We start from the raw sequence: 14,435 nt of genomic DNA, 5'->3' as shown, positions 1-14,435 counted from the left end.
ACACACACACACACACACACACACACACACACCATGCACGAATTTCGTGCACTGGGCCTCTAATCTCTATATATAAAAGCCTAAGCAACTGGCTGGCTGGCCAACTGGCTGGTAGCTATGACATGCAATGACCACCAGGGGGCAGACACTCAACGCACAGGCATGGAAACATGGAACATACTGATGAATCTCAGAGAGGAGGGGGTGGGCCGGAAGAGATTAACCAAAGATCTTATATGCATACTAGAGGCCCGGTGCATGGATTTGTGCACCAGTGGGGTCCCTCGGCCTGGCCTGCAGAGATCAGGCTGAAACTGGTTTTCTGACATCCCCTGAGGGGTCCTGGATTGTGAGAGGGCCAGATTGTGGTTGGCCAGGCCTCTAGTTGTAAATAATGCTGCAGTGAGCATAGGGGTGGATAATATCCTTTCAAATTAGTGTTTTCATTTTCATCGGATAAAAATATCCAGAAGTGGAATTGCTGGATCCTATGGTAGTTTTCTTTTTAATTGTTTGAGAAACCTCCATACTATTTTCCATAGTAACTGCCCAAGAAAGACATGTATTGATCACTTTGTGTATCAGCAACTTTGCAAAGGATTTTTCCCCATGATTTGATCTCTTTATAGGAGCAAATCAATATAAACCATGGTAATTGGTATGTAGCTATTGAACTGGCAAGTGATTTCTCTTATATTATCTATACTAATAAAGAGCTAATATGCTAATGGTTGGGACACCCTAACGGGTAATGACCAGACCATTAGCATATTAGCTGGGGCGTTGCTCCGGAGATGGGGTGGAAGCGGAGAGGGGCCCAGAGGAGGCGGGACCATCCCATGCTGGGAAGGGCAGGGGTGAGAGCTCATAGCGCCCCCCTCACCAGTCCTTCGCCACCCACTGCTCACACTCTTGAGTACCCCACGGCCCACCTGCCAGGGGAAGGAGCACATCGCAGCAGGCAGGAGGCTTCCACGTTCTCCTCGGTGCCATGACAGGGCGGAAGCGGGGGAGGCGCCCGGAGAAGGTGGGACCCGAGGCGACTTGAGGGACTGAGAGTGGGGCTTGAAGCGGCCAGAGAAGGCCAGAGGGTTTGGGAGCTGGGCCAGGCACGCTGGAGCTCTGCGTGGACAAGTTCGGGTGTCAAGGCAGGGCTGCAGGTGGGTGGACAGTGCTGTGCGATTTTGCACGCTGGGCTCCTAGTCATGAATAAAGAAATACACATTCAAATTGCATTTATGTAGCAGGGACAATATCCTAAAGATAAATTTCTGTCCCTGGTGTATTCTGTAAACTGCAAGGTCCAAAGGGACCTTGCCACTCCTGATAAAACAATAACATGCTGGCATGTTAAGTTGATGCCATGATGTTACCTGGTTCTTGTGAGCAGAAACACAAGCAACTTAGATGCCTTGGACATATGTGTTTCAGAGGGTGCCCTTTGAAATTTGAGAGCCTCAGGAAAGTTTCCAGGGGTCCAGAGGTTTGGAAAGTATTGAGATTTTCCTTCTAAAGTGAGAGACAGGTTGCAGCACCTGCACCACACGCCATAAACTTTCTTTATGGCATAAAGAAAGAGGAACAGTGTATGGAGTGCCTCTTCAGAATTTGCAGCAGACCCCTAGAGTTTGAGCCATGCCATCCTCTGCCAACAAATATCTTAGCATTCAGAAAAGCAGCTTCTGGCTTGCTACAGAACCTTGATAAAGAATGAATGCCTGATTATGTTATAGATAATAATGATTACAGGACCCAAATGTTCATCATGAACTGGGAGTTATCTAACTCACAGAATCATAAAATTGGATCTGCTTAGCTGCTTTTCATTAGAAATTGAAGTGATATATTTGATACTAGGCACAAGTGAATTGCATGAGCAGATGGTTCAGACTCCCATGTTTTTCTGTTTCTATTGCTTCACCACCTCTTCCTCATCCTATATGACTTCAAGAAGAGGAAGAAAAAGTGCATGCCTGTTTTATGGAAGGATTTTATGCCAAGGACTTACATACATTTACCACAAAAATTTGAGGTAGCCTCTTTAATAATGTTCACTTTAGAGGGAGGAAAGTTTGGGGACTTAGCTTAAAGAAAACCATATACCTTTATGCCCTTATTGTTCCCTGTTCTGTTTTGGGTGCTGAAAATACTCCTAGTTCAAATCTCACAATAACATTGCTGGATAAATAGGTTGTGTTCATTTTGCAAAAGAGGATACTGAAATTCAGAGAGGTAGCTTACCAACTGCCTAATTCCAAAGCCCATGCTCTTTGTAATATTATTCTGTCTCACAATATTTAAACTCCTATTATGTGAGATAAGTGCTTTATGTATGTGGCAAAAATTTGAGCTTCACATTTTTGAGATAGTTATTAGGTCCGTTTTTCTGGTAAGAAAGCTGTGGCTTATAGACTGTATTTGCTCATGATCAAACAGCTTAGTAAACATCAAGGTAAAAACTAAACCCAGATTTGTTTGGTTCCAAACCTAGGCCTATCCTAGGATACTGTACTGCTTTACCAAGTTAAAGAGCAAGTATAGTCACTTCCAGCTGCCATCCATTAATAGAAGGCTTCTCTGTCCCAGTCCCTATCCCCTGCTTCACTTTCAGAAACGTTACTATAAACTTTCAGTCCACACTTTGTTACGTGACAAACAGGCTCTTCATCAATAAAAGAGAACAGAAATGTATGGAAATGGGACCCTCAGTAAGAATAGAGTCCTGGTTTTACAAAGTTCAGAAGCTCTTTGCTCTCCTACAATTGGAGGGTTTTAAGTTGCAGAAAAATATAGCTAATGCTCATCTTGACCTTTTACTGTGAATTTACTAGGGCTTTTCAGTGTTCCTCTGATTCAACATTCCTTTTCAGGGATTCTGGTTGTCTTTCACTCCATGGTACAGATGCCTTCATTTTGTTTTTATTGATGTTTAGCTTCTTTGTATTATTCTGTTGTCGGTATCCATCCAAGCAGTTTGTTTATATCAGCAAGTTTATCTGGGTTTTAAAAATGCACACAGATGCATTGTTTCATTATAAGATTTCCATTTTAATCCCAAGGGATCATCTGGCAAATTTCTGCTTAAGTAGTTATTCTATCAAAAGTTAAATTTCTAAGTGTATTACTTAAAGATTTATTTTTCCATTTTTCTTCTTTGTGTCTCCCTCATAATCCAAAACACCCTTTGTGAATACTTGTTTTTCTCAGCCTGCAGATTGCAGAGCCTTAATAGACAAACTCAAGGTTTGTAATGATGAGCAACTCCTCTTGGAACTGCAGCAGATCAAAACATGGAACATTGGAAAGGTATGTGAACCCATGCTTCCAAAAGACAGGACTCCCTGGACTAGTACATCATTTTGTATGCTCTGATATGGAAAGAGAAACCATAATGAGGTAGCTTCATTTAGCCATCACCTAATAAGACTCTAGTGTATGTCTAGCATAGCTGTAGATTAGTAACTTTTAACCTGTGAATGGTTGCCAAGGAAATTTTGAAAGAAATATAAGAGGAAAATTTTGCTAGCTGAGGAAGAGGAACATTTAAGATTTTTATTTTTAGTTTAAAAGAATCTTCTTTGATAAGTAAAAATGAACACATCAGGTAAAATGGGTTCTGGAAGGGAAGAGTCACTGTGTTTGTAGACCTCAGAATGTAGCCAGAATTCTCCCTCAGAAGACTTGGTGCAAAGGGTTTTGTGGCATCTAATGGTGTGTGTGGGCGAGCAAGCAATAACAATTCATGTCCATGTGGTTCAAAGCACAATTTTTCTCATGGGTTTCTGTACTGATGAGGGATTGAAGAGAAGCAAAGATGGGAAGTGAATTTGTCTAGGTGTCACACTCAGCAATTCATTGTAACAAAGTACCCACACAAACACCTTATTCTTTTCTTCCTCTTTCTCCAGTGTGAGTTATATCACTGGGTGGACCTGTTGGACCGCTTTGATGGAATTCTGGCAGATGCTGGGCAGACGGTGGAGAATATGTCGTGGATGCTCGTATGTGATAGGCTGGAAAAAGAACAACTGAAAATGCTTCTCTTGGCTGTGTTGAACTTCACAGCCTTGCTCATTGAGTACAGCTTTTCCCGGCATCTGTACAGTTCCATAGAGGTAGGAGAGGCTCAGACCTCTGTGCTCTGTTCTTAACTGGAATTGTTCATGTCTGGAAATAAGGAAATTACTATTTCTCTCTGAGGGATTACTTGTTTCCTTTTCATTATGGAACTCAGGGATTTTCCATGTCAAAAACAATGGTAGGATGTTTCTTGGTTATAGATACCCTTCACAGGATTGATGGGAAAATTCTTCAAGAAATTAATGAAAATGTAATACATGTATTGAAGTATTCTTCAGAATTTTCAGGAATTGATCTTTGTCTCACATATTAGAGCAGCCTCAAATTACTTTTAAACTATTAGAAATAGTTTTATTTCCTTGACACTTTACTGTACTTACTGCTTTTCTAAGTTTCTGTGCTGCTTTTCAGTCTTCTCTCCTTTTTCCACAAAATGTGTATTAATATCATGCTAGGTATTCTTATAAAGTAAAGTGGGCACAGGAATCGGTGAGCTTTAGAATGGGTCAAAAATCACCATGAGAAGTAATTCTTTTCCTTTAGCCTAACTTTAGACTTTTCTATCACTGTTGGTTAAGTACCCTGTTGTGGTGTGTTAATTTTCCTAAGTCTTCCATAAAGAAACAGAATCAGAACAAACAAGCAGAAAGAAAATAGCTTAGGAAAAGTGGAACAACTGGACTAAGGACCTAGCACCCAAAGTTTTAAGTGGGGAATGTATAAACTGTCTGTTGGAGATGAAATGGTTTAGCTGCTAAAGAAAGTCCATGGCCTTGGGGATGATCAACAACTGAAAATACCTGGGTTCATTTCCAATTGAATTGCATACTGATTTTAATGTTGACCAAATGCTTCAATATATTGGTATTTCGATTGTATTAAAGAACCAAAATAGAGACTCTTGTGTAACTGTTATATACACTGTTCCATGACAATCATGTGCCCCCAGGTGTTGCTATCTTCAGCTCCTATATGAAGGACCCTGTGTCTTAATTTCGGTTTTATTTGTCATAAAGAATCGGGAGCATAACATTATCTTTCATTTATAATACTTTTGGTTTAGTTGGAAATGGTGTTCTTGAGTTCCACTGTGTATTAAAATACCATTTTATTTCTTTTGTAATATGGTTTTTCCTGTGAGGTCACCTGTGCAGTTTTGAACTGCTGTTCAATTTTTTAACTATTATTGGATTTTTCTGAGTTGCCACCAGATTGTAAGTTTCTTGGGGACAAGGTTACATGTTGTAAGGCCCAATACTTACACTTTTTTTGGTGTTCTTAAACTTCTTGATAGTTTTGTAAATGTTGACAAATCTGTATTGGCATTTAAGTTTTCAATGTGTAGTGTGCTTGATAGCATGAACCTGCCCTCTTTTGTCCCTTATAGCATTTGACAACTTTACTGGCTTCCTCTGATATGCAAGTGGTGCTGGCAGTCCTTAACCTTCTGTATGTATTTAGCAAAAGATCAAATTACATCACCCGCCTTGGATCTGACAAGAGAACCCCACTGCTAACCCGGCTGCAACATTTGGCAGAGGTGAGTCATGGGTGAAGAGTTGGAAGGGCACAAAAATTGGATCATGTAGTACCTTTTCACAGGTGTTTCTTGCAGTGTCAAAATGGATAGGAGTCCCTAAGTTAACTTTACTGACCTAATTGAGTAGAACTATTGGTGCCCACTTAGCTAGGTTCCAAAAACCCTAAGAAGTATTCCCAAGTAATGGATTAAGGAATTTGATGAATCTCTGCTCACAAAACAGAATCTCTTTTTTCAAAAATGACAACTTGTCTTCTGGAAAGAAAGTTCAGAATCAGATTCTACATGGGGAGGAGGTATGGTGCAAAAAAAGATCTGAATTTGTGTCCTGGCCCTGCTCATTAGCTCTGATATCATTTTTTTAAAATATATTTTATTGATTTTTTTACAGAGAGGAAGGGAGAGAGACAGAGAGTTAGAAACATCGATGAGAGAGAAACATCAATCAGCTGCCTCCTGCACATCTCCTACTGGGGAGGTGCCCACAACCGAGGTACATGCCCTTGACCGGAATCGAACCTGGGACCCTTTGGTCCGCAGGCTGACGCTCTATCCACTGAGCCACACCGGTTTCGGCTCTGATATCATTTTCATCTGGCAATTTAGTGTATATACCATAAAGTAGTTTCAGAGTAAAAAAGTTTAAGGTGCTTAATGCTATTCTCAGTAATTAGTTGGTTTGTGATAGTAGTAATTGTAATTATAGGCAAAAGCTCTACTAAAAGGTCAACTCAACCAAACTATAGTCCAGTGTTCCTAGAGGTAAATTGATAATACATACTTAGATCTGAGGTATACATTGCTAGAGAACTTCCTTAGAAGAAAATTAATAAGGTTGATTTTTAGAAGTTTTTTCAAATAATAACTCAAGTTTCAGGCTGTTTTATCTGCATGGTTACTTAAAAAAATTTTATGGTTACAAATGTAACATATGAAAATTCTAGGACGTATAGGAAAATATAAAGAAAATGGCAGCCCTACCTAGTTTGGCTCAGTGGATAGAGTGTCAGCCTGCAGATTGAAGGGTCCCAGGTTCGATTCCAGTCAAGGGCACGTGCCCGGGTTGTGGGCTTGATCCCCAGTGAGGGGTGTGCCGGAGGCAGCCAATCAATGATTCTCTCTCATCATTGATGTTGCTATCTCTCTCTCCCTCCCCTTCCTCTCTGAAATCAATAAAAATATTTTTAAAAAAGAAAAGAAAATTGTAACCGCCTGTAATTCATCCAGATGAAGCCTCCCTTAAGATTTGAGCATATTTTCCTCTTGAATTTATCAATATGTACATACTAGAGGCCTGTTGCACGAAGAGTTTCATGCAATAGACCTTCCTTTCCCCTGGCTGCTGGCACCGGTTTGCCTCCGGCCCAGGCCTTCTCTCTGGCCGAGTTCCGGCTGGCGCCGGCCCCGGAAACGTCAAGCCTCGCTGCTCCGCCAGCCCTAGAGCCATGAGGCCTGGCTCCACCACTTGGAGCCTATGTATGCAAATTAACCGCCATCTTTGTTGGTGGTTAATTTGCATATCATGCTAATTAGCCAATGGGAGACGTAGCGAAGGTACAGTCAATTACCATGTTTTTCTATTAGATTAGATAAGTATGCAACTGTTTTCTTAACATATTGTAAGTATTTATCTATTGCTATTAAAAAAAATGGAAGACAGTTCAATATTGGATCCCCAGGTAACAGTTAAAAGGAACAAGAAGCCATATCTACCAGAATTCATAATGGAAAAACTAAATAAAGCATTTCCGCTGATTCAGAGGTCACACAAAAATGTCAGCTATTAACTTTTGCAACTTAAATTTGTAGCAGAGGTCCTAACCAATACAATAAGAGGAAAGAAAGAAATGAAGGTTACATATAAAAATGAAAATTCATTATTATTTGTAGGTGATGGGATTGAGACTCGGATTTTTGGGGGGACAATATAAAATTATTAGGACTAATGAAAGTACAGTGAGGTAACCAAGTAAATAATATATAGAAACAAATAGCTCCTCCATACATCAGTAATAACCAAGTAGAAAGTGATTAGAAAAAAGACCCCATTCACTGTATTGATAAGCATAGTGGCTTTAAAATAACCATATTGGATAAAACTAAATTTAAGAAAAAATAATGTGGAAGGTTATATATATTGTGATCTCATGAAGAAGGAATTCTTAAAAATCCCAAAGCATAGGCTTGGCTATTTTAGTTCAGTAGTTAGAATGTCAGCCTGCGGACCAAAAAGTCTCGGGTTCCGTTCCCATTCAAGAGCATGTTCCTCTGTTGCAGGCTCGATCCCCAGCGCCGGTCAGGGTGCATGTGGAAGCAACCAATCAATGTGTCTCTCTCACATCGATGTTTCTCTCTCTTAAAAAATACGTGGAAAAAATCCTCAGGTGAGGATTTTTTAAAAATCCCAAAGTATAAACCATATGGTAAAAATTTGAATTTTATAATATAAAATTAAGACTTCCTTTTCAGTGAAAGATGTCATAACTCAGTGCTACTCCTTTTTAAAAAATATTTTTATTGATTTCAGAGAGGAAGGGAGAAGGAGGCAGAAACATCAGTTATGTGAGAGAATTATCGATCTGCTGTCTCCTGCACACCCCCTACTGTGGATTGAGCCCACAACCTGAGCATGTGCCCTGACCAGGAATAGAACTGGTGACCTCTTGGTTCCTGGGTGGACACTCAACCACTGAGCCATACCAGCTGGGCTTCATTGCTACTCTTAAAATGCTTACACTGGAATGTAAATCAGCACACTGCTTCCTTCATGAAGAAAAATATCAATTGATCAATTATGTGGTTGAATAACATTCTGGTGCAAACTCATTTTGTCATGGAACATGAACATTCAAATAATTGGTGAAATAGCAAGTGGTCTGTGGACAACATTACACAGCACTGCCAAAGATAGTTAACAGACTGGTGATAGATAGAGAGATTTTTAGCAATGTTTTAAGAGTTTCAAGGGTCTGTTAATGTAGAATATCCAAAAGTGCCTCCAAATCAACAAGGATAAATAGACGACGGATATAGATAGACAATTCATAGACCAGGGAACTCAGCACGAATAGATGGTCAAACTCATTAGTAATTAGAGAAATACAAATAAAACCACACACTTTATAAAGCTATATCAGATTAGTAGAAATTAGAAAACTGTATAATGGTATGTGCTAGCAGTCATCCGAGGCTATAGGAACCCTATGTATTGCTGATAGAAGTATAGACTGGTACTCCTGGGTTTATATTCCAAAGATCATATCACATTTTTCCATAAGGTGGTATCTGTGAGAATATTGCATTATTGTGGTAGGGAGAAGTTGGGGGCAATCTAAGTGTCCCATTATTAGTAGATTGAAAAGTAAAATGTGGTGTATGCATATGTACCAAAAGTAGTGGACCAAATAATACACATAACATTAATAGCTTTTTTAAAGTGCCATGTGGAGGAGGGTTAAAAAATGTTTACAGTAAACCCTTGGTTTAACGAACTTGGATTTAACAGACAAAATTTCCGATCTGTGTGTTGTGAAAATTAACATCCTGTTATTTTTTAAATGCTTTTAATCAAGATTTCCTTATAATTAAATTAACAGGGTTTTTAAAAAAAGTTAATTCAGTTATTTTTAACAAATTTTAGAGAACAGGCCATATGTTGGAAAAAAAAACACTAGTAATTTCGTTGACATACATAAATTACATATCTATATCTATAGTCTACATATTTAAATCCAAGAGTCATAGCTACTAAACAATGTTCGGGGAATGATAAGCACATGATCACACTGCATTGCACGTGGTAGTTGGTTCTGTTGTCACATGGCTTGACTTCCTGCAGCATTTTTTGTTAATCCTTACCCTAGGACTGTGGCTGGCAAACCACAGCTTATGAGCCACATGCGGCTCTTTGGCCCCTTGAGTGTGGCTTTTCCACAAAACACCACGTGCGGGCGCACACGTACAGTGCGATTGAAACTTCACGGCCCATGCGCAGAATTCAGTATTTTGTGGAAGACCCGGTATTTTGTAGAAGAGCCACACTCAAGGGGCCAAAGAGCTGCATGTGCCTCACGAGCTGCAGTTTGCTGACCACTGCCCTAGGATATGTTTTTTTTTCCCCATTGATTTTTAGAGAGTGTGAATAAGAAGTAGGGAGAGGGAGAGAGAAACATCAATGTGAGAGACACATTGAATATGCCCTGACCAAGGCCGCAGAGCAAACTCGCAACCCATGTACATGCCCTTGACCAGAAATCAAACCTTAAGTCCCCAAGCTGATGTTCTAACCACTTAGCTGCACTGGTCAGAGCTCTGCAGCAATTTTAATGCATGCTCCCAGATGAACTATGCCACGCCCCAGCTGTGTGCATTTATTTACTCATGGTGACTGGTGAATGCATGCATTTACTAGACCTATTCAGTATAAATTTAAAATTATAGTAATACTTAAACTATTCTGTGAAAAACTAAGTCGCTTCATGTAGCTGTAAGTAGTGTTCTTTTAATGGCTACATAACATTCCACCATTTGGATGTTCCATAATTCAATTATTTCCCAACTAATGCATATTGATTTTTCTTGTTATGAGCAATGATGTTACATTAAGCAGTCTTGAATGTATGCCTTTACTTACTGATACTTTTGATTCTATGATATAGTCCAAGAATTCTTCATGTTACTTTAATTGGCACTTAGCTGAAGAGTAGTGAATTAAGCATCTTTTTTCATACTTGGCCACTAATATTTACTCTTGTGAATTGTCAGTTCATTTCTTTTACCCATTTTCCTATTGGTTTAGTGTGGTTTTTTAAGATTTAAAACATTTTATTATGCCTTAATTATTTTTTTTAAATATATTTTATTGATTTTTTACAGAGAGGAAGGGAGAGAGATAGAGAGTTAGAAACATCGATGAGAGAGCAACATCGATCATCCGCCTCCTGCACGCCCCCCACTGGGGATGTGCCCGCAACCCAGGTACATGCCCTTGACCGGAATCGAACCTGGGACCTTTCAGTCCGCAGGCCGATGCTCTATCCACTGAGCCAAACCGGTTTCAGCTATTATGCCTTAATTATGTAATAAATTTGTTTTCCTTTTTCCCATTTATTCCATTTTTTAGTGTTTCATTGTCATCTAAGTTTTTCCCCCTCAATCTTTGTTTGTTTATTGCATTTCTGTACATAGTGGTTTCATAAACAGTTCAGAAAAAGTGCTTTAATGGCTTTTAGAAAGTGTTGTGTAGCATATTTTGTTCTTTATGGAAAGTGACTTTGTGGTATCTTATGGTAGTTTTTCAGTGACTCAATCCAGAGATACGGGCTGATAGTGAATATGAATAGTGATTAGTGAACTGCAAATGTAAGGGAAGTTCTCCAGGAAGACTTGTTGAATAAGTTGAGAGCCAGTTGGTTGGTTTTTGCTAAGGTCTATGGTACACGGGTTCTCAAACTTGAGCATGTATCAGAATCAATTTAGTAAAGCATACATTGGTCTCCCTCCTCGGATCATACCCCTTAACCCCACCCGTTTCTGATTTCCTACGCTTAGGGCAGGGCCTGATAATACACATTGCTAACTAGTTTCCAGGTGATACTAAGGCTACTGGTTCAGGGACTACGCTTTGAGAACCACTGGTCTAGTCTATCCTATTGGGTAAGTTAAAGATTTTTAACTAATTTTTATAGTTACATCTCAAAGAACATCAGGTCTTTAGCAAATCCCATCTAGTGAGATGGTGTCAAATAGGCCTTTCTGCCATGGTTGATGTAATCATTATTTATTGTGTGTCTACTTAATTTCCAAGAACAGATGGTAACTCTACTGGGTGTAGGTGAGGACAATGAGACTCAGAAGTTATATTGTTTTGGGTGAAAGGCATTAGGATTTTTGCACCTGATAAAATGTAACATCTGCTGTTCCTTTCTAAGACAGTTGGAGTTGTTTGAGTATGGTTTTTATTCTAAATCTGGGTGTCAGCCTGAGAACTAGCTCCTGCATCCACATCCAAACTTTTCAACCAGAAATGAACATAGTAAAAACATTTCCTTTTCTTCAAAAAGTTCACATGGTGGATGAGAAAGAAGATTGCATGCATAATAAAAAAGACTAGTTATTCTGAGTAGTACTGACTAGTAAGTACCCTAGAATCTTAAACATTTCATGGATTTGTCTTGTTGGCTATAAAATAAACTTTTCTTCATATCTGTATATATAAAACCCGAAGCGACCACTCGATCATTTGACTGGTTGCTATGATGTGCACTGACCACCAAGGGGCAGGCGCTCCATGCAGGAGCCACCCCCTGGTGGTCAGTGTACTCCCACAGTGGGAGCGCGGCTCAGCTGTTCCACCTTCGCCTGCCCCACCTCTGCGGCAGCACAGTGAAGCTGGGATGAGGGACCCCGGGCTTCTAGTTAAAAAATATGTGCTTAGCCTGACCAGTGTTGCTCAGTGGTTGAACATCAACCTATGAACCAGGAGGTCATGGTTCGATTCCCAGTCAGGGCACATGCCCAGGTTGCGGGCTCAGTCCCCAGTAGGGGGTTGTCCAGGGGGCAACCAATGATTCTCAACATTGATGTTTCTATCTCTCCCTTCCTCTCTCTGAAATCAATAAAAATATGCTAGTTGTAATACTTTAAACAATAAAATGAAATTAAAAAAATAAAACTAAACATATATTGACCATAAAAAATCCTATTTAATCAAAGAGTAATATGCAAATTAACCATCACTCCATCACAAAGATGGCAGCGGCCACGGAGCTGGAGCAAGCAGGAGCCTTGCATTGCCCCGGCGATGGAGGAAGCTAAGCTTCCCGCATGCCCAGGCCGGCCCTGAGCTCCACTGATGGCTACCAAGTTTCAATTATAGAAGATAAATAAATCCCTGATACCTGCTTCTAGCCCGGGGTGGGCAAACTTTTTGACTCGAGGGCCACAATGGGTTCTTAAACTGGACCGGAGGGCCGGAACAAAAGCATGGATGGAGTGTTTGTGTGAACTAATATAAATTCAAAGTAAACATCATTACATAAAAGGGTACGGTCTTTTTTTCAATAGTTTTATTCATTTCAAACGGGCCGGGTCCAGCCCGCGGGCCGTAGTTTGCCCACGGCTGTTCTAGCCGGCATGGCCTCCAATCAAGGAGTGGCTGGGAATATGGATTGCCAGGGGCAACCCAGCTTCCAGCCAGACCAAGGCAACAAAGTTTCAATTATAAAAGTTAAATAAATCTCAGATACCTGCTTCCAGCCTGCGGACATGGCCAGCCTCAACTGGGAGCTTGGGTGGCTGGGGGCTGTGGCCAGCCTGCAAACAGCCATCAGCCCCTCACCCAAGCTGGCCAGGCAACCCAGTGGGGACCTCCCACCGTGATCTGGGACACCCTTCAGGGCACCCCCCCAAAAAAACCCCCACAAAAAAAACCCCCAAGTGCTCTTTAGACAATAAAGACCATTTTTCAGTTGTACATTCTTCAGTCTGAAATAGTAGCCAGGTAACCCCCATAAGATGATACCAACCTAGAGCCAACCACACATAAGCAATTATATCCTTTGAATACCACAACAACATCACATCCTATATAATAAGAGAAACATGTAAATTGACGGTCCCTCCACTGCGCTCACCAGTCAATCAGGAGTGAGTATGCAAATTAACCCAACAAAGATGCTGGGTTAATTTGCATGCGCAGGCACCGAGAAGCGTGGGTCCTCGGAACATCCCCGTCACCCATCTCACTCCTAGCCTGTAGGCCAGCGTGTAGTTCCTGAGCGGCTGGGGACCCAGAACGCCCCTGGCCACTCCGGGCCTATGGGCGCAGGCGTCAAGCAGATGTTCCTACCCTGTGGCCACTTGTGCGTGCACCGGCGCCAAGTGGCAGCTGGGGTCCACGCCTCCCAGCCCAGTGCCCACAATGCGGGACTGGCTTCCAGCATTGGGGGCATGCCCCCCAACTCCCACCCCCACCCCCCAGTGGCAGGGACATGCCCCTAGTCCAGTGGACACAACGCAGGGGGTCCTCTGCGCATTAGCTGCAGAGGAAACACCTTTTCTTTTTCTAAAAAATATATTTTATAGATTTTTTTACAGAGAAGAGGGGAGTGGGATAGACAGTCAGAAACATCAGTGAGGGAGAAACATCGATTAGCTGCCTCCTGCACACTCCCCACTGGGGATGTGCCCCCAACCAAGGTACATGCTCTTAACAGGAATCAAACCTGGTACCCTTCAGTCTGCAGGCCGACACTCTATCCACTGGGCCAAACCAGTTCGAATGTAAATACCTTTTCTGACTGCTCATTGGATAAGCTCCCTGTACACTGCCACTTGCAGTGTTCTTGATAACTTGGGTTATAAGAATCCAAGAAGGTGATCTAGGGTTTTCCACCACACTCCTGGAGGAAAAAATGAAGGTCCGCTGCTGGAGGGGCTAAAAAATATCATATCCTGCCCTAGCCGGTTTGGTTCAGTGGATAGAGCCTCGCTTGCTGACTGCAGGGTCCAGGTTTGATTATGATCAAGGCTATGTACCTAGGTTACAGGCTCCTCCCTGGCCGGGGCCTAGGTCAAGGCTCATCCAGGAGGCAACCAATCAAAGTGTCCCTCTCACATTGATGTTTCTCTCTGTCTCTCCCTCTCTCTTCCACACTCTCTAAAAATCAATGGAAACATATCCTCAGGTGAGGGGAAAAGAAATAAAGAAATGTCATAGCCTATGAAAGACACATCTTGAAAATGCTTAAAGAAAGTTGTCATTTTTTCGTGGTGAAGGGACTGGAGTCCGTGTTGATGAAAACACCTTGGCGGA

At 41.3% G+C, this 14,435-nt stretch overlaps 1 protein-coding gene across 15 annotated transcripts in view; it reads left to right on the top strand.

The window, feature by feature from the left end:
- HUWE1 (HECT, UBA and WWE domain containing 1, E3 ubiquitin protein ligase) overlaps positions 1-14,435 on the top strand; it is a 150,042-nt gene that overhangs the window by 32,970 nt on the left and 102,637 nt on the right. For all 15 annotated transcript variants that reach the window (XM_015568292.1, XM_015568280.1, XM_015568295.1 and 12 more), the window contains 3 exons: positions 3,208-3,306; positions 3,909-4,115; positions 5,468-5,620. In XM_015568292.1, the coding sequence (XP_015423778.1) occupies positions 3,208-3,306; positions 3,909-4,115; positions 5,468-5,620 (459 nt within the window). The remainder of the gene's footprint in view (positions 1-3,207; positions 3,307-3,908; positions 4,116-5,467; positions 5,621-14,435) is intronic.

Source organism: Myotis davidii, unplaced genomic scaffold (genome assembly GCF_000327345.1).
Source record: "Myotis davidii unplaced genomic scaffold, ASM32734v1 scaffold1773, whole genome shotgun sequence".
NCBI classification, from domain to species: Eukaryota; Metazoa; Chordata; class Mammalia; order Chiroptera; family Vespertilionidae; genus Myotis; species Myotis davidii.
This window is presented reverse-complemented; position numbering and strand designations above follow the sequence as displayed.